We start from the raw sequence: 21042 nt of genomic DNA, 5'->3' as shown, positions 1-21042 counted from the left end.
TTGGCCGTTTTACAAATCTGAAGGCCTATACAGCTGGTATCTCACTGATCGGGAAATGCGTTGCGAATTTACGATTTTCATCAGGATTCGTAAGATGTTCAGTGCTCACAGGCAGTTTTTACTTGTCGAAAAGAAATTGTTCAGACAATTTTTGACTGTCTGCAAAGAAAGCTTTTACGAACCCTGACGAAAACCCAGCTACATTCGCACGCCTCAGTAAGATAAAGGTAACTTTTCATTTATGTATTATTTAAATTTCCACTTTATAAAAGATGATGCTAACACTGGGATCTCCCTACACGTTTTCCATCCATCCATTTTCTTGACCACTTATTCCTCACAAGGGTCGCGGGGGGTGCTGGAGCCTATTTCAGCTGGTTTTGGGCAGTAGGCGGGGTACAGCCTGGACTGGATGCCAGCCAATCGCAGGGCACACAGAGAAGAAACAACCATCCACACTCACAAGCACACCTAGGGACAATTCAGAGCACCCAATTAACCTGCCATGCATGCCTTTGGAATGTGGAAGGAGACCGGAGAACCCGGAAAAGACCCACGCGGGCACGGGGAGAACATGCAAACTCCACCCAGGAAGGCCGGAGCCCGGACTCGAACCCAAGTCCTGCAATTTTTGCCATAGGTTTTTAAACAAGGCTGTCTTTACTTTCTATGTTTAAAATTAAACCAAAAAACCTTCAAAGTATTGAAAACTTGAAAAGTTTTGACAAACATGCTTAATGGTACTTGAACAAAGTTATTTTTTTGAAATATCGGTTATCGGCCTCCTTGACTACAAATACTCTGTATCTGTATCGGCCTTGAAAAAAACATATCGGTCTATCACTACTCTCCAGTGTTCTCACTGGAGAGTAGTGATAGACAAAAGGAGAAAGGCACAGACACACAAAAGGCTAAGAAGATTTGTTCAGTCAGGTTTGGTATCCTCAGCATAACAAAGAAAACGAAGGAAACGAGAGAGGAACGTTTCCCACTAGGAGAACACACACGCACCGAAACCAAGTCGGTAACAAATGGTAGACACAGAGACACTTGGCCCCTTTTCATCGTGCTTTTTGCGTCTGAACTTTTCTTTCTGTTGCTTGCGAGATGACACAGAAGTACATAAGGAAAAGGTTCAGATCCTAAAAATGATTTGGAAAGGAGCCTTGATGCAACCTTGAAGTCAATTTAGCGATTATCTGACCAACCTTTATGAAAGGGGGCAGTAATTGCCCATAATTTTTTTATAGCTGCGCCAGGAAGTCTACCAGCTCACACAGGGAGATGCTCGAGATTTTCACTTGCACGTCAACAATACTTGCTGTCAGCATCATCAGTTAAGAAAAGCGGAATCTAATTCTTTTTACAGTGTTGTCTTTTCCTCTGTTTTGAAAGGAAGCACCTTTTCATCTCGCTTTGACCCGTTGACATTTTCCACACGCTTGTGTTGGATCTCATTAGACTGTGAAAGTGTAAAGTGATGGAATACAATTTCATGGAATGCAATGGGACCATACGGGCTTCTGAGATTTTTTTAAAGAAAGTTTATGGCGTCTTTTGACCCTTAATTGACAGTGTATAACTGTTCTGATTTGACAGACTTCATTGCAGGCTTGAAGGTGAAACCGCCCAAGAATTTGGGACATGATGCGGCCCGAGCATACTCCAAGTTGGGTCCTGGCTCAGGCCGGCGCCCATCTCCTGCAGAGGTTGCGATGTTGTTGGGTCTGGAGAGAGCAGCCGGGCCAAGGGACGCCTTTCCAGAAATGAGCTCTCCCACATTGCACCGCCACTGACCCGTGTTACTGACTCTGACAGTCTCAGCACAGCGGGAGACTGCGGGCATTCCATACACATGTGGGAGGCATTGCCACCCACCCCAATTTAACCCAATTAGAACTAATCCTCTGGAGAGGGGAAGGTGGGTCGAGATGAGGGGTGACAGAAGGAGACGGCGAAAGCGGATGAGAAGGGTAATAAGATACTGTGAAAGCGTCAGGAAAGAGTGAAGCTGAACATTTCTTCCAAAGCCGAAACAAAGCACCAATACAGAAAGAGAGATTTAGGTATAGACTTTACCTTGGCATGCTCCTGTGCGGTGGTTTGGGATGAAGCCTCTCCGGCATGGGTGAGGCTGGGCTGGGCACATTTCACACGGGTGACCCCATGCCCGGCCCACTGTGGCACAGCACAGAGTCTTTGTGCACACGATGCCGGTGAGCTGCCCTTGACACATCTGTTTGTTCACTGAGGCGAAACACGGACCGGTCCGATAGTCTGTGAAGGAAGGCAAAACAAGAGTGATTGCAAATTGTGTGCTATGGTGGAAAACAAGAATACAACTGGAATGGCGCTCTGTTACATAGCAAGCTTTTTGCACTGGATCTCAATCTGGCAGGTCACTGCCACACTGCATGCAATGCAAATAGACTGTAACAGTAAAATAATTTAATTCCTTGCTCTGCTCCTTGGTTTAGTTCAGCACTAGGGTTGCAAAGAAGTCGAACATTTCTGGTAAATTTCCATTAATGATACGTTACGGAAACATTGATACCGGTACTGAAGCGATACCATGACAAAAACTTAAGTAAAAAATGTTCTAAGTGCCCTACTACTAGATTATGCAGAATAATCCAACTGTTCATATTAGTGCTGTCAAAGATAAAGCGTTAACTAATTAATTAATCACAAAAAAATACTGCATTAATCATGTATTAACGCAGATTAATCACACTGTTAATTTTTACCACAGATTATCTTTTACCTTGATAGCAGATGGCTACACTAAAGGTAGCACAGGTTGTTTGATCAATAAGCATAACTACGTGCATTAAAGTAAAGCATTTCATTTCATAAGCGTTTGTGTATGACATTCAGAATATTTGTTTGTCAAAATATTGGGGTCATTTTTTCCCCCCATTTTAAATTATGCAAGTAATTAACTGATTAGAAAAAGAGGAGGATGAAAGAGTGCAGTGGATCAAAAAATGTAGACATCCTCATAAAATCCTCATAAAATTAAATGTCGACAAAATTAACACAACGGGTGCTCAAGTTTGGCGGGCAAAAAATGTTGATAGAAAAGCATTTTTAATTGAGTGATTAAGCTTAATTAATCAGAATTCAAAGATAGGATTGATCTGATTAAAAAATGTAATCGTTTGACAGCTCTTGTTTATATCCATCTCAGGGAGTGACCATTTTGTCATGTACTACTCACTTGCTGTCAACTGAAAATGGAATCACAGTGCCTAAAGAGCTCCGCTTGCAAACGTCACATGACCAAACGCAGAAAACAGGTGAGCCGTGATGGTTGTTAACTGAACCTTTAGGCATATTAATATGGAAAGAGTGTGGAAGATGTTAAAAAGTGGTGTGGTTGTTTATAATTCGTAATACTAACAATCAAATAAAAGAATATTGGCGCAGTGAGACAAGTTTTTATTTTTATTGGAGGTTGAAAACAATTGGGTTTGACATCAAAAGATTCACAAGACAAAAAGCTCATAAAATCTAATAAATTCATGTTTATTTATCCTCATTATACTTTTAGGAATAGCCAAGAGTGGTTCCCAAAGGATGCAGACTGACTGACAGCGCATGTTTATGGAACCCAGTAGGTGATTTCCACCACACTAAGAACTAAAGCTAAATAGCTTTCATTAAATATGAGCACATTCTTTCTCCCTCCTCCCCTAGAAATTGTGTTGAAAGGCCCATTCCCTTAATCCCAAAGAGTGCATTCATTTATCCACACACATCATTCTCTCCCTCAAAACCCTCCTTTGGATTGAACAGTATCAACGAATCTTATTAGCAAAAGGCTTGGGAGATGGTGAATCACAGATAGGAACAGTTAGAAATAAAATGTAAGGAGGGGGTGGGGTGGACGGGGAGCTTGTCCCGCTATATAGTGAAGAATCTAAAAAATCATTTCCACATTTCACAGCAGACAACAGACAGCGAGAGAAAAGACGGACACAAGTTCCAACAGCGCAGTTGTTTCAAACAAACGGGACATTGTGCGTTCCCCGTGTGGACCGGGGCCCGGCCCATGCAGGCCCGTCACGTGCACCACAGCCTCCACGGTGTCTCTGCCTCTGGCGGCAACGCTGTGTGAACCAGAACTGGGTCATCACTCCTTCTCCCTCCCTTCGTCCCACCCTCACGCTCCGTCTCTATTGACGTATGCTTGCCATTGTTTAACTACTGCCTCCTCCCAACCACAAGAGGAAACTAACAATACATGTACAAGTATTAATTGGTTACTTGTTGCAAATGCTGCACAAACAACAACAACAACAGCAACAACACAAATATTAAAGTTACCTGTGTGGAAAACAGAGTTGGTCATTTACATTTACTTGGTTGCATTCACTTTAGTAACTTTTGGGGATAAATTGAACTTGTCAAAGTAGTCTTAGTGCAACATACCTTTAATTTGAGTATTTCTGTTACTACCATAGTTTACGGCCATACACAGAAGCAAAGTTTTCGAAGTGATGCATTACGTGAAACATGGCAGGCATTTGTATTTCTCTCACAGGTAGGCTCAAACTCACCCTAACCCAAGAAAGAAAAGAACGGCTATATCATGCGCTGTTATTTGCGTTCACCTAAAAATGTCAGCATTTCAGCCTACAAGAACTCCACTTGTGAAACATACAAGAGACTGTCCGTCTGCATTTCGAAAATGTAATACACATGAATGCAAATTGCATTTCCACCGACTGGATTAGATCCGTTGGAGTTCTTTGCTGTTCCTCACTGTAAGAAGGGCCGTGCACTTTCAAATTGAGCAGTGAGATAGCACTGCAACAATGCAATCAACAATCAACAATGTAAGCACAGTACTAAAGATAGGGTTGTAAGTTGGAAGACCTCAAAGAGTAAATGAAACAGATATCGGTATTGGTTCTAGAATTAACAATGTCTGGTGAGCCGATTGTGCTGTTTTGGGTGTATGAACAAATGAAGTTAAAACGATTTGTTGTTGCTGACATAAACTTAGTATTGGAATTTTTATTGATAAAATAATGTTTTTAAGTCATACTGTTGGACAATACTGTATATGAATTTGAATGTTACATATAATATTTTTGTGTATTTGACATCCATGCGCTATTTGAAAATAACAAAATCAGAAGTTAGTTACAGTACTTGAACAGGTTTTCGTGCACTTAATATAATCAAGTTATTATTGGAGGACATCTTTTTACTTTTACTGGAGTCATATGACTATAATTAACTACTCTTGAGTATAATTATGGCTAGTCTGCCAACCTCTGGTGGAAAGTCACTATTTCGTGGGCATTTTCTGCCATCAACATTCATACAAACAATTAGAAATAAATATATTGATAAACTGATTGTAGTTAATCACTTGATCAACCTTAATATATATTCTCCCTTATTGCAAGCTTTATCTTTCATATTGTTGTAACCCAATTGTGGCTGCTCCCCTATTATATCCAGTAGTGGCTAAAAGTTCGGACATACCTTCTCATTCAATACATTTGCTTTATTTTCATAACCATGTACAGTACATTGTAGATTATCACTTAAGGCATCAAAACTATGACAACACCTATGACAATTAATGAACACGTGGAGTTATGTACTTATCTAAAAAAAGAAGAGGAGAAAATAATAAAATAAGCACATAAATAAATAGCCACCCTTTTTCTCTAATTACTTTTTTTGCACATTCTTGGCATTCTCTTGATGAGCTTCAAAAGGTAGTCAGTCACCTAAAAGCGTTTTCCAACAGTCTTTAAGGAGTTCCCAGAGGTAAGAATGCCAAAAGCATGCAAAAAAAAAAAGTAACCAGAGAAAAGGATAGCTATTTTGAAAGATCTATCAAACAAATTTTGGCCATGTACTGACACATAATTAAGGATAATCTGCTGTAACTTGTATCTTATATAGTATATGTATATAATTTGACACGGAATAGCAGATGTTTAATAATAAACTGAGTAGAACAGTTAATTGGCGTAGCTGTGGCTAGTTTTAGCATGTCTAGATATAGTGAGAAGAACTGAACAAAATATCTCAGTATAATAGTTTTACTGCAGATTACCTATGTAATCCATTTTGTACAATATCTGTTTTTTACAGATGTTACTGGGGCAAGTAACAAAGCAAAGAGTGAAGTTGTGAATGATAGTCCAATGTAAGTGTCGAGTTTAGATAAACAGGGAGAGGCTAAAAGTTGGAGGGGGAAATTGGTGGTGTCATTTCATCTGTCCCCTCTCTCCATCAAGTGTGTGCAGCTGGGGTGGGGAATCCACCCATGGCCTGTTCAGCTGGGAGTGCTTGCACGTGTTAACACACACGCACACGCACATACGCAGTCAGAGTCCCGGCCCGCTCATCTATAGTCTAGCCAACGATGATCTCAAAACAGACCAAAACTCACAAGAATGTCGCTCTCTTTGTTTCACTGCTCTACTTTCGGAAAATCATTCCCAAACTATTTGGAAAATTGTTCACACACTCTCCCAACTGTTTTGGTAAACATGTACATGCAACAAAGTGGAGGGTTTATTTCAAAATCAAGGCCAGCCAATTAATGTCTGCAAAAGTCCAGATATTTTGAACACAATAGAAATACAGTATCTGCCTTCCCAAGGATGTGTGCCTTATGCACAACAACAACAACCTTGCCAGGCAGGAAGTGGGTCCAAAAATTTCCTTGGAATATTTCCAAATCAAACAAAAACATTTGAACAACTATTCTGAAGCCACTCTTTCTCAATGACAACTCCTACACATCCTTAGTGTGGTACCTAATATTTTGGTAACCGAACTTACAGTACCGTATTTCTCAAAAGTACAGATAGATAGATAGATAGATAGATAGATAGATAGATAGATAGATAGATAGATAGATAGATAGATAGATAGATAGTTTTATTTAAAAGTATTTCCTGAATATAAGTCGCGCACCAGTCAAAAAAATGTATAATGAAGATACATATATATATATATATATATATGGGGTGTTAAAAAATCGATTCGGCAATATATCGCGATACTACAGCACGCAATTCTCGAATCGATTCAATAGGCACCCGAATCGATGTTTTAACATCCATTTTTGATGAAAAAATATTCAACAGAAACGTCTAACTTTCACACCTTAAGCAGGGAAGAATGTTATATTAATGGAACATTAAGCCTGAATATTTTATTTCAATGGTGTTCTAACATGAAAAAGGTTACAACCTGTTTGTTAAATACAGTGGCTCACAGTTATAACACTGAAGTTTGAGATCAATAAAGAATACATTTTCATACAAATCTTACAGAATACATGTTCAAGTTTACTGAGTGGTATTTTCTAAATTGAGTAAAAAAATCGTAACAATCGACTTGTAAATTCATATCGGGATTAATCGGTATCGAATCGTGACCTATGAATCGTGATGCGGATCGAATCGTCAGGTACTCGGCAATTCACACCCCTAATCCCTAATATATATTAGGGCTGCCAAGATTAGTCGACTAGTCGTGACTACGTCACGACCAAAAACATCGACGGCTAATTTAAATAGTCGACTAGTCAGTTTTACATAATATATATCAGAATTATATTTGTTTTTTCTTCCAAAACTTCCTCAAACGCTCGTTTGACTGCCTGCCGCTCGTCCTCCTGTCTGTTCTTACTTGACGCACATGCGCAGTAGCATTAATCCGGGTCAGACGTGAAGTCAGCACCAGCTGTACACAGTATACTCTCATGACTAACCGACATTGGCCTTCGAAAGTTTGGGAACATTTCTACAAAGACGCTAAAGCGAATAATGTTCAATGTAAAATATGCAAGACAGACCTTGCCTCTCACGGCAGTTGTGACGGAAGCAACCTTTTGTCGAATCCTTCTGACGGCGAGGGACAGTCATCTCAGCCACTTAAGTTATTTGGATGGTTAAGCGTAGCTAAGTGCTAACGTGGACGTTAACAAAGACGCTTTCAATATTTAGCACACACTGTATGATAAAACGTGCAACGTTGTTACAGCTGTTAAGTCATTTTCTCCTGCCCAGGGACCTCCTAACCGATGGTATGGAGACTGAGCTGGCAGACTCGTTTTCTTTCTCGGTTTCACACAAACTTTTATTTTAGCACTCCTCAATGACAGACCGTGCGCAAACATCCGCTCTCCTTCTCTTTCCTAAACAACACCGCCCTCCTGCGCCAAAGTGCGGCACTACAGCACTTAAAGGGCCAGGCTTGGCCTGTAACACAACGATGTTGTGGCTAAATAGTAAATGTGGCAACGATGTCTTAACGCTACTTTACAGTGCTAAAAGACTCCGTTCCACTTCATTGGAGAGCTTTATTATGAAGCCATCAACGTGCATGCCTGAAGTATTTTTATATTGTTTACATGTTTGTTGTATTCATATTACTAATTGCTATTTAGTTTTGGTTTTATTTTCAAATACAATCAACATTTGTTGTTATAAATGTTAAGGCAACAGTATTTGAACTAAAACTACAAATGTACTATTGGCATAATTGTCGTTTTTGGATTGCATCCCCCCCCCCCCCCCCCCCCCCCGCCCATTTTTCCGTTTTTGGGATGCTACATTCAGTTTCATCCCAAAAAACAATGGGGGGGAGACAAAAATGGACATACGTGTTTTTGACATAGCAGCGACAATATACAAGTAAGAGTTGAATATAAGTCATAAGATCAGCCAAAACTATGAAAAAAGTGTGACTTATAGTTTGAAAAATATGAAATGTGTTATGGCACAGGAAGGTAGTCAGTGTATAATGTGTATAATGGTGTAAATGTCCTATCCCTTCAAAATAACTCAACACACAGCCATTAATGAAACCAAAACGAAGGCGCCAAAAGTAAGAACACCCCTTAGTGAAAATGTCCAAATCTGGCCGAGTGTCAATATGTTTGTGTTACCACACCTTTACAGTATTTTCCAGTAATGTCTTAACCTTTTGGGCATGGACTTTACCAAAACTTTGTTGGTTGTCACCGGAATCCTCTGTCACTCTTCCATGATGACATCATGGAGCAGGTGGATGTGAGAGATTTTGTGCTTTGAAAAAAAAAAATGCAACCCTCTTATAGCCTAGATCACCTTGTAGAGCAAAGAATCTTTTTCCAGATCTTCTGAGAATTCATAGTGAACTTCTTGAGATAAGAATGAGATAGGTAACACCAAATTTAACATGCTTGCTCCTCATTCACACCTGAGACTTTGTAACACTAATAATTCAGATGATATTGGGGAAGGAGAATGGCTCATTGGGCCCAGATAAAGGTTTTGGTTTTCTCACTCTTGTTGCCCACATTTTAGAGATTAATGCCTGTGAGTGACATTACTTTTAAGGGGACAATAAATTTACACTGTATACAAGCTTTTACAGATCTCAGAACGATAAAAGTACCTATTTGTGAAATTTGGTCTCATATGACATATGTGTTCATCAAATGAAGTCTTAGATTTGGCCTATGAGTAACAGATACAAAACACACAAAAATTGAGGTTCTTTCCATTGATGTTTGCACTGCGCTGGAACAGATGCAGGCAATCCAGTGAAAGTCTTTGCGTGCCTCATGTGCTGCCTCATTTAAGCTCAAACTGTCACCACCAACCCAAGTTCACGCAAACGCTCGGAAATGCTTGATTTCACTGGATGAGTGCATGCGGTCATCAGCCTTATGGATGGCTCTGGCCAATACCACATTCCAGCCTAAATCACATTTAGGAGCAACAAAGAAAATATTGACGAACCAGTCTGCATTTTTGGGCGACTGAGTCGTGCCTGCTGCTGTGGCCGGACGGTCAGCACTGAGCAGACAACCAAAATGTTCACATTGTGGAGAAACTTTTTTGACATCCCGAGCTGACTCCAACTTCTGGTCACGTCACGTGTTCGAGGTTGTGCGCTCATTAATAGGATAAGATCTAGTTGTAATGGCACACTGCACTGTTTCAAGCATGCAAATTGTGTATGGCTAAATGTGTTCATGGTTGACTGGACATTTATCCTTCATTCATTCAGTCATCAAGGAAATGCCTTTGAAAGTGACTTGAAGGTAGCCAAAACACAACCAGTCTCAGTGAAGACAAAATACCACATGAACTTATTGGAAATATAATTATGGATACGTCACATTGGGGTTAATGTTTAGTCTATAAAATATGACAAAATGTCAGCACAACCCTTCCAAAGGCTAATTATCTCCATCTATCCATTTTCTAGACCACAAGGGTCGCGTTGGGTGCCGGAGCCTATCCCAGATGGCTATGTGCAGTAGGCGGGGTACACCCTGAACTGGTTGCCAGCCAATCGCAGGGCACACAGAGACAAACAACCATCCACGCAAACAAGCACACCTAAGGACAATTTGGAGCACCCAATTAACCTGCCATGCGTGTCTTTGGAATGCGGGAGGAGACCGGAGTGCCGGGAAAAGACCCAACGGGCACGGGGATAACATGCAAACTCCACCCAGGAAGGCCGGAGCCTGGACTCGAACCTGAGTCCTCAGAACTGGGAGGCGGACGTGCTAACCAGTCATCCACCGTGCCAAGGCTAATTATATAATATTAAAAAATAATAATAAAGTGCAAGAAGAGAATACAGTTATTCAAACAAACGTGTTTTCTTTTTGATTGGATACATCAACACACTAGCGCAAATTGACCAATGGCTTATTTCACTCAAGGAAACTGGCCACAAAAACACAATATTGTTATTCATAAACCAACATGCGGGCATTATGCTCCAACATAGCCACATTTAATACTAATTTAGAGTTATCAAAGTTGTGATCTGTGTTCTTAATTTTCCTTTAGGACGCCATCTTGGTGGCAAAGCCCATGTGGCATGTGAGCCAAATTGTTTATTCTTTATTGTATTGTTTATCTTCTGAATTAATTAGCTAGTCCCTCAATGATGATCACTGAGGGACTTAACGAAGACTGGATTTTCACCACATCTATTTTTGAATCTGTACCTGTTGAAATGTAAATTATGGCTGACATAGAATCTCTTTTCCAAGGAGTTTACCTCACATAGCATCTTCTTTTCAACTGAAACTACACATTCAAACTACAGCAATACAGAGGAAGGCTTAAATCATCATTCAATGTTTGGCTGACGAATGTGTGACTTCATGGTGTAATGTCCAGTTCGTTAAAAAATAAACTCCTTTACCGAGCTATTTCTGTAACCTTACAAACAATAATGGGCACTGAAACTAACCACATCAAAACTGTGACCAAAAAATGAATTCCCAATTTGTGTGCATCATACCTATTTCGGGGCAGAAATATGTGTTTGGTGGCCACAACTGACTATTTTATGCACACGTTAAGTATATTGTGTCATAATTTAACTCCCACGTGTGTATAAACCTCACCATTTGAGAAATAATAACATTGTCCCACATTGCCAAGCTTCCCCACAGGAAAGGAACAGAAAGCAGTTCTGTGTGTCAAAGTGTGTTTCAGCAGATAAGGCCTGTTGCTAACCCATCCGGCGAGCAGATAGCGTCTTAATAGTTTCAGGCTTGAAGAAAACCCTGAAGCAAACCAGAGGACAAATCGTCCACCAGACGCCTCTGAGAGGCCCCCAAAGTCTGGACTCGTTAAAAGGGACAATACTAATTAGGAGCTCTGCTGACAATCCAAATATTAGCTTTACAAGGTCAGCACTTTGACCTCTACTGGTCATCACTGCAGCAGACCTCGAGCACGTCAGCTCTCACACTTTTAGACTTTAAGACGTTGCACAGGCTTGTGTGCTTGGAGCGTTCACAAACACAGAAAGATGAGAATATTTGAGCTAACGAAGAGCAAACACTTGCAAAGATGTTACATTCCCATGAGCCTCATTGAAGAGCAGATGCGGAAATTGATGGTTATCGCTGGGCACAACACGTCAACATTTTGGTTGCACAACAAACCACATTCGGTGGCACAAATAACGAAAAGATGCTTTCAGTAACAGAAAAAAAACATCAACACCCAGTTCTCATTTAGTTTGTGAAGGATGTAGGCAAGAAAAGTAGCTTTAATTACCTTTCTCGCACTGCGCCCCGGTGAAGCCGTAGGTACATACACATCTGTTGGGAGCCACACACCTTCCTCCATTAAGGCAGCCATTTTCACACACCGCTGTACAAAGACACACAAGGGTCAAGTTTTGTTGACTTGACGTATATTGTCTCCTTATAAAACAGTTACTTCTGATTGGACAAGAGTCATTCTATGAGTGATGACAGAGTACGACAGCACTGGGACTTTGAACTTTACTCTATATATCACTACATCTGACAGTTGTTCTATACCTTTAATTCGGCTTAACAGACAGACAGTGGTCATCTTACAATACGGTGGGTTGTTCAAAACTTAGCATTACAGATGAACATGTAAATTGAAGGCAAGGAGAGAAGCTTATAGAGAGAGCAAACTTCCATTTGTGTGCATGTGAGTCAATGAAATATTAAGTATACAAATGGGAGCAGACAAATAAAAAATATATCTAGTTGTTATCTACCCCTTTGGCTAGTTAGCGCTAATGGCGAACGTCACTGTTTGCTGCTATTTTTTGCTGGTGGAGCCAAATTATGCTTATTAAATAAACAAATCAGAATTTCTTGTTGCTTATTACTGTTGAATAATAAATGGTGCAATTCAAAAGAAACATTTTAATTGTCGTCTTGATCTCATGATGTCGAAATTCGAATTGAACCAGTTAATGTATTAGTCCATTCATGGCTCAAACATCTGTTGTGAATTTTTGCCATGCAGTTCCTTGTTTGAGAACAGCAAGTTGTGCAAAAAGCACTGAAACACTGAACAGTTGGAAATTCAAAAGTTTCAAGGTCAAATTAAGTTCAGTGTATCCTTTCATCAAAACTTCAACACTGTAGTACTTAAGGAAAATGTCATCAAAAATTGAAGGAAAATATACTATTTTTGGCCCACGTTGTAAACTCGGTTTTATGTCAACACATAGAAAAGTGAATTTGTTCCGAATACAAATGTGTGTTGACAAAGGCAGAGGAACAGCAATAAAATATAAAATCTAATGCCTCCCAGTGGGTTAAAATAATCCTCCAATCACAATTGTGACTCATTCTCTTCTCTTCTCTTCTAAATAACCTTCTGAGGGACTGAGCTAAAAGGGATTAGTATTGTACGAAGAGTTTCTTATACAGCTTTATAGTGGAAATCATCAGATTACACAAATGTGCTCAATGTAAAGGAAGGTGAAGAGTGTTTGCCTTAGAATTCTGTCCAAAATCTACACAACAAAACAACAACAAACTGTATGTTGTTGCTAGTCTTGATGAGATTTGATGAGACACTTACGTTGACCACAGTGGTTTCCCACGTAGCCTTTCTGACAGAGGCAGTGGTCCTCAGCACAAGTGCCCCCGTTCATGCATCGGATGTTACAGTGCTGGACTGTGGGTAGAATGACACAGCACCTTAAAATTAACTTACAATAAAAGTAAAATCTACCTATCTATCTATATTAATGCATTAATGGGGCATACATGTTATGTCAAAACCACGTTTCTTGCAATCTCATGGTGACATGTCAAAACCACATTTCTTGCCACCTCATAGTGACAGGCCAAAATCTTTACTCCCGTACTCCATTTAAGTATGTGTGCTATGACAAATGAGTGTGTGCTGTGTGTGCGCAACTGTGTTACCGTAAATGGATGTATGTGTATGTGTGGTGTTTTATGCTGGCTTCTGGTTCACAAGTTTATTAACCAATTATGGGGCATGTTTAAACGCTAATGAAGTTGACACTTACACCAAAGACATTTCAGACTAGTGTTGTGTGACATACCAGTTTTGTGTGACATATAGATTATCTCAACCAATCATTGCATCATCGCATTCATTTGTTAATACACGTTACAGGTTCATATCATTCATGTTAGTGACATCATCAATGTTTTGTTTTTTTATTTTTGGTGACATCTGCTCAGCCCTCAGCCCGTGTTATCTGTCAGTGGGTATTGAGCCTAGACAAATGAGGGGATGTGCACGACCGAAAAAGTTTACACAAAAAAAAAAAAATGCCCCCGATAGTTGTGGCTCATTGCCCACCAAACGAGTATCATGTGGGTTGGTATTTCACTCTAAAGGCTCATTTTACTGAAAAATGTATGACTAAGCATTACATTCAATTCACTGTGTAAAGGTAAGACATGTTTAGTGGTGGTGTTAACTTACCTGATTTGGATCCACAGGACGTGGCGACTTGGCCGGTGGGGCAGGTGCACATGTTGGGTCTGGAGCAGAAACCATCTCCGCAACTGCTGCGACATATGGCTGCAAAAAGCACCGTGACACACCTTAAACATACATTTTTCATTTCAAGACGGCGTCAATGTGCGTGAGAGTGAATGTAATTGATGCGTCTGCTGAAGGTTTTGCGTTTCACTCACAGTGGGTGTAGCTATGATCTCAACCTCATCAACCCTCAAAATCTCAAAGCGGCTCCAAGCACAAATGGGGCCCGATTTTTCTGACCCCTAATCATGGTCATGTTATAGCAAGCGCCACATGTTGCTGAGGCATTTTCTTTTCTGACTTGCTATAAAAGCGCACTAGTGACTGTTTTTAGCTGCTGCCGGCTTCTTTTTTTTTCCCCTCCCGCAGCCTGGCTTTCTTTCCCACAGCCTGTTGTTGGCTTTGCTGCATTGGCCTCAACTCTGGTCAGGTAGAGTCCAGCCACTGACCCCTACTCCCTGAACCCCACTGCTAAACAATGTCATTAGAGCCGTGGCAGGCATCCTGGCAGCCGGCCGGCCCGCCAGACTGCAATCATATGAGGCTACGGCCTCTCAGACCTTCCTGTCTACTGAGGGAGGGGAAGAGAATGCGAACAGAAACTATTAAAAGAATCCAAAAGAATGCCGGTGTAAATGAAGCAGAATTAAAAATTTCCATTCGCTTGAGGTCATGTTGTCTGCTTGCACTTTATTAAGAGGATTTGTCTCTACTTTATAAACATCATTATCCACTCTCCACTCCAATGCCGGTCCAATTAATTAAGCAAATAAGTGGGGAGGTGGAACTATAGAACAACACTCCCTTCTTTGCTTATTTGTACAGTGTCAAGATCTCAAGAGCGGCAAAGCCTTCTCTGGTGGCCTAAACACTTATCAGATGCACTGCCCTACATTTACAACCTACATTCTAATATTTGGTCCATGAAATTGTGTTAAACTGTTCCCAAAAGTCTGTTGGCTTCATTTCATAGCGTTTCTAGGGGTCACACAGCTTCCAGGATGTAAATAGTCAGCAGTTTTCACTTCAGTCATCTGATCGGTTGGTCAGAGGAAGATTTGTTAGAGCTAAGTTCGACAAGCTAAGCACGTCTGTCGCAATCTGCACATATTAGTAATTAATCAGTAATAAATAATCATCATTTGATAAATTTGATTCTGAATTGCTCCAGTTGATGAATATGACACATTGCATTTTGCATGATTTTGATGGTTTCTCTAAGTACTGCTTGATTGTGGTGGTATTAAGAGGTGGATCAAGTTGGGTAAGGCCCCCCATTTAGCAAATACACATCCCACCACTGTTTTTGTTGGATAACAAACCAATTCTGACAGAGTTGAATGCTTTCAATGACCAAAATTAAAATTCTGTTGTAAAAAAAAAAAAAAATGATATGTTCTGTAAATGTTTGATTTATTTATTCAATAATAATAATAATAATACTTACGGACAATGCATTGGTTTCCACCAATTAAAGTCTTCCAGCCTGGGCAACAATAAGCATTGTTTCTTGAGCCACACACATTGGGCCTGTGGAGAAAAACCATGACATGTTCAACAATTCAGGTTCAACATATACATGAAGTCGTTTTTCAGAAAGGGAACCCTAATATATACTCCATCTATATGTACACATTCTAATGCGATTCTACACAAGTAAGTTGCTCAGTTTTGGCTAAGACATTAGAGATGTATTAACTTGAAAATAAGTTTATGATTGTAGTTGAAATTTGCACTGTATCATTTTACTTTTCCTCCTCTTATTTAGTTAGATTTGGCCGCCAAAATATTAAATAGTCTATCCTTTTCATCATATAGCCTTTGTCTTGGCCGCACTGCTTCCTAATTATTATTCTTATTATTTTAACCATTTAATCACATTTCAGGTGTGAGTCCTGCATAGTTACAGTTGAACGGACTTCAATTCAATTCAATAAGCAGAAGTTTTTCCAAATAGTGAACAATTCTTAAAAAACACCAATCCTACAAACTGAAAAACAAATAGAACACTGTGTATTTACAATAACCAAACAATGTTGCCCAAGAAGGGCCCTTGAGTTTAATGCTAACATAATGGAAAAGGTGACTAGCATGCTAATGGCTGGCATTGACAGTTGCAGTTTCGGAACCCCTTAAACAACAGATATTTGAAATAAATATTTGACATAGAAAGATTATATAACAATGCACACATGGGCTATAGATTATTCTCTGAAAATGATTAATATTGCAGCATCTTATCGAGTATTCGCAAAACTATTCTTCTTTGGTTGTGTCTGCATAACTGTAGCATTATACTGCCTCCAAGTGGCCAAGGCGGGCACACCAGAAGGAGCCGCATAATGAACTGAATTGCAGCAACAACAACAAAATGATACAGTATTTAATTCTTTATGTTCTATTTAATTGTATTATTTATTACTCCTTGTTTTTATAAAATACAATATTATAGAGTGCTATTTTTACTAATTAAAAACAACACATACACATTTGTGTGATTTTTAGGGCGACAGGCTGGAACGGATTACTGCAATGGCATTAGCCGCTTTCCCATTCATTTCAATGAACAAATGATATGTCATATGAGTGTTTTGTGTTAGGAATGTGGTCATGGAACGAAATAATATCTCAAGGCACCACTGAATATAAGGTGGGTATGATATATATTTTTATTTTTTTATTTTAGGGTTTTGATGAGCACTTGTCGCAGGAGTGTGCTGTCAAGACCACTTCTTCTATGCTGCATGAGGTAAGAAAAAAAAAACGAATGATGCACCGATGCTAACATTTCCTGTTGATGTCAATACCTGAGCCATCCTGCCCCCTACAGGTGTGCCCGAGGCCTACATATGTCAGACTTGAATCCGTGCTGACCTGCCGGTCATCGGATGTAACTCCAACCAGATCCATGAGGTAATCATGTGGATGTCAGAAACATTCTTCGGGTGGTAAGTCAGCGTGACACTGCACGCAGCCTCTTCCTGAGCGCAGATGTTCACATAAATGAACTTAAAGCATGTCAAATAAAAATGTCTACTGTGTGACCTTCATCAGCTGTTTGCTGTCATCGCTGCGCACAGATGGTCTCTTTTTCGGGGGGGCTTTCTTCTGCCTTACTTGCTTTTATTCTCTTGCAAATAAATACACATATGCACATGCAAACCCACACTTACACTCCGGCAGAGAACTGTGTACAGCTGCAGATGTGATTTATCCACATTTTTTTGGGCCAGAAAAAGGATTAGGTTGTTTCTGTGTCTCTCTCTTGGTCTCTCTTTCTCTCTCTGCCACAGCCACACACGACCAATGGCCTCCTTTGTTTGGATGTAATTTATTATTGCAGGCAGCAGGAATGTGATCTCCTTGCCAGTATTTAATTGCTAAGCTTTGCTCCAAACTTCCCCATCACGGACAATCTTACTCATCTCAGGCAGCCTTGCATTGTTGTTATTATTAAAACATGCACACACATATTCGCTGACCTTCAGGGCTCATAAAGGACGTGAGTGTATGTGTGTGAGTATACAGTGTTCATCTGCCGTAGCAGTGATTAGCGAAAACCCGTGTGGACCCCCCCCCCCCCCCCAAAAAAAAAAAAAAAAAAGAATTACAATAGCCTTATAGCTGCCATAAAATGGTGGCAAAGCACAACTTCTGTCTAAATGAAATAATTAATTTCAACATATTTCCTTCATACCTTAAATGGGTTGCAACAAAATATTTACTCCATTATTACAGAAAGAATATTTTTAGATCAATCGTACTTGTAATAGTAGTTTTAACGCACATACTTTTTACATTTATTTTTAGTATTTTTAGCAAGATTAAATGTTATTTTTTACTCCATTACATTGCGCTACAATCTGCTTGCTACTTGTATTTTTATCTATAGGTATTTGTTATTGTTTCGTGATCTATTTTGGTTCATCAGGGAGACTTGTGTCACATAACTCTGTTTGGCCAATTCACTGTAGCTACTAATGACCAATCAAATTGCGCCAGGCAGTCACATGACTGCACACGCTCGCTGCGACTCATTTGCATGAAACCTGGTAGAAATCTACCTGAGTGAAGATTGTGAAAATGAAAATGAATATAGCTGTCATGCTGACATACTGTAAACCTCTGACTAAAAATGTGGACATTTCAGCCAATAAGAACTCCACTTCGAACTGGAAAAAAACATGTTTGGAGTTTTCTATTTAATCACTGTCTGGTGAGCCTGTTGTGCTTTTTGTATAAACAGAAAGTTCACCATAATTTCTTGTGGCTGCATTAGCATTAATTTATCCATTCATTCTCAGTTTCACTTTAGGGTTGCAGGTGTGCTGGAGCCCATCCCAGCCATAGGTGGGTCACACCCTCATAGGTCAGCAGCCAATTGCAGGGCACATTGGAGACAATCAACCAATTCCCACTCACATCAACATATAAAGAAAATTTAAATTTGTATTCATTATTGTTTTAATGTAAAGAGTTCTAAAATGCCGTTTTATGCCTTTTCCTCTTTGGCATCCATGCTCTGATTAAAAATGAATCAGAAGTTACTCAACTGTACATTTCATTGAGTAGTTAATTACATATACAAGTAGTTATTTGGAGAACTACTTTTTACTTATCATATTTTATTAAACTAACAATACGTTAACTCAAGTAGAATTTTTGACAACTCTATCCACCTCTACTTGGCACCAAGATGCCATAAAGGCTTTTAGGTTAGGGTTCAAATCTGCAAATGAGTAAAATTGAAAAGGAAAACTGCAAATATTGGGGGGAGAGGAGGGTGTTCAATGTATATGAGACACACCTGCAATGGCGAGAGATGCTCATTTAAAAGAAGACAGCATGTGATTCTGAAGAGCGAGTGGGGAAATAAAATCAAGGCTGCCCATATGGGTCTAATGGTTGAGGGATTATCATAGTCACATTACCCTCTCAGCGCGTCCGTCCCTCCCCTCCTTTTGGCTCTGCTGGTTCTGGAGTCGGTGGTTCTGACCTCTCCGGTGTCCAGAACCTCTGCTGCGTCTCCGAGCAGTACGCAGAGGGACAGCTGGGCCACCAGAACCAGCTGCAGGAGCCGTCCTCCTCCGCTCTTACTGTCCTGCATATCCACTCTTCAAGTGTGCAATGTCCTTAACTAGATGTCCAGCCCTCGAACTGTGGAACTTGTGTGCAGTCTGGAGTCAAAGCTGCAAAAACAATAAGAGAGCAGAGGAGGGGGGGGGGGGGGGGGAGGCACAGGATCGTTAAGGGCAAAACAACTCCATTGCACTCAGTGAAACATCTGGTGTGTCGTGATTAGTCCTATTTTGAAGTTGGTTAGGGAGTTGCAAAAACACGCAGTGAAAAAAAAAAAAAAAAAAGAAAAGAGAGAGAGCGCACATTTAATTACCTTGTCTCCTCGGGAGGAGAATCGCCTCACACCCAGCAGAGGAGTTCTTACACACAGGTATGATGATGAAGAGGATGATAAAAGTTTAGATTGCTGAGTGCAAGTTTCCGAAGGGCGCCTGTGAATCGATGCGCACGGTCACGCGTGAAGTGGGCCCGTGCGCATCCAGCTGCGTGTGGATCCACGAGAGATCATTTAGAGGAGCAGGAGCTGATGCATTCCACAGGAGGAGAAGAGGGCTGAAAAGTCACTGAGGCTTTCTCCCTTACTCGGCTCTTTCCTCATCCCTTGCTTTGCTCGACTTCTCCCCCACCGCTCCCTCCCTCCATCCCCAAAAACTCCCCTCGTCCCGAGTCATACCACCACACCCACACCCACCCAAATTCAGCTCTCGCGAGACTTAACGTCAGTGCCAAAAACGCACAAGTTGCTCTGGCTGTTTGGTTTGGACTTTTTACCGTCTTACTGTCTACTAACAGAGGTGGCAAAAGTAATTAAAATGTGTACTTAAGTCGAAGTACAGATAAAAAAAATAAAATAAAAAACTAAAAAATAAAAAAAGAGAGAGAGAGAGAGAGATGTTGATTTTATTAATTCAACTCCTCTGCTTAAGTTATTTTTGTTTGTTTTTTAAGCAGACTGAAATTTACTTGAGTGAAAAGGTAAATGAATTTCTACCTTTAAAATGTGTTTAAATGAAAAAGAAAAGGCAAATTCAATGAGCCATAGCTAGATCGAATATAAGAAACTGTATTATTTTATGTGTATCTTAACAAAAGAATATAATGTCAATATGTTGAATATCTTAAACAAAGTAGCCAAAATATTAGAAACAAGTCTTAGTATGATTCACATAAAGAAAACTTAATAATGGCACATTAACTAACAGCATAAAATAAGCATGGCAAATGACGGATTGATGATTACGGTTTAAACTGAGTGTTGACGATTGCCGAATGACGGATGCTCAAAATTCATTGACTCGCCCACCTCTGGTATTATGTTTGTAAAGGTACTCATGAGATTGCGCTGGTATACCTAATATTGTGTCCGGTAAGTATAAAGCATACTGTTAGGTTAAAAAAAATATATATATTTTTTTTTTATAGTATTATGCTTTTATATATTATAATGTGACTTTCCAAAAACTCTTCAAGCATAGGCATGCTGAGGCAGATGAAGCACACCAGAAGCCATTGTAAAAGTCAGTATATTCGTGACATTCACACCAAAGTAATGAATTATATGCTGTTAATATTTGCAGTGTGCGTACAGTGTGTTTTGAGGAATTTGGTCCAGACAAGTGATAGTTTTCACACACTCGGCTTCATGTCTGCGGCCCCACCC

The 21042-nt window shown here is 40.0% G+C and overlaps 1 protein-coding gene across 2 annotated transcripts in view; it reads right to left on the bottom strand.

Annotated features, from left to right (window-relative positions):
• The window catches only part of fbn1 (fibrillin 1), a 63507-nt gene extending 43526 nt beyond the window's left edge, over nucleotides 1-19981 (bottom strand). Inside the window, exons 1-7 of one of the 2 annotated variants that reach the window (XM_077519370.1) lie at nucleotides 19696-19981; nucleotides 19235-19492; nucleotides 15751-15833; nucleotides 14244-14342; nucleotides 13362-13457; nucleotides 12066-12161; nucleotides 2080-2277 (exon numbers count right to left, since the gene is read on the bottom strand). In XM_077519370.1, coding sequence (XP_077375496.1) covers nucleotides 2080-2277; nucleotides 12066-12161; nucleotides 13362-13457; nucleotides 14244-14342; nucleotides 15751-15833; nucleotides 19235-19410 — 748 coding nt within the window. In that variant the 5' untranslated portion in view covers nucleotides 19411-19492; nucleotides 19696-19981. Of the gene's footprint in view, nucleotides 1-2079; nucleotides 2278-7837; nucleotides 8149-12065; nucleotides 12162-13361; nucleotides 13458-14243; nucleotides 14343-15750; nucleotides 15834-19234; nucleotides 19493-19695 lie in introns of those variants that run through there. The other variant, XM_077519371.1, reaches the window with a different exon arrangement.
• Nucleotides 19982-21042: the final 1061 nt, after the last annotated feature.

The sequence above is a fragment of the Festucalex cinctus genome, chromosome 4, assembly GCF_051991245.1.
Source record: "Festucalex cinctus isolate MCC-2025b chromosome 4, RoL_Fcin_1.0, whole genome shotgun sequence".
In the NCBI taxonomy this organism is placed as follows: domain Eukaryota; kingdom Metazoa; phylum Chordata; class Actinopteri; order Syngnathiformes; family Syngnathidae; genus Festucalex; species Festucalex cinctus.
Note: the sequence above shows the minus strand (reverse complement) of the source record. Positions and strands in the feature narration are given on the sequence as shown.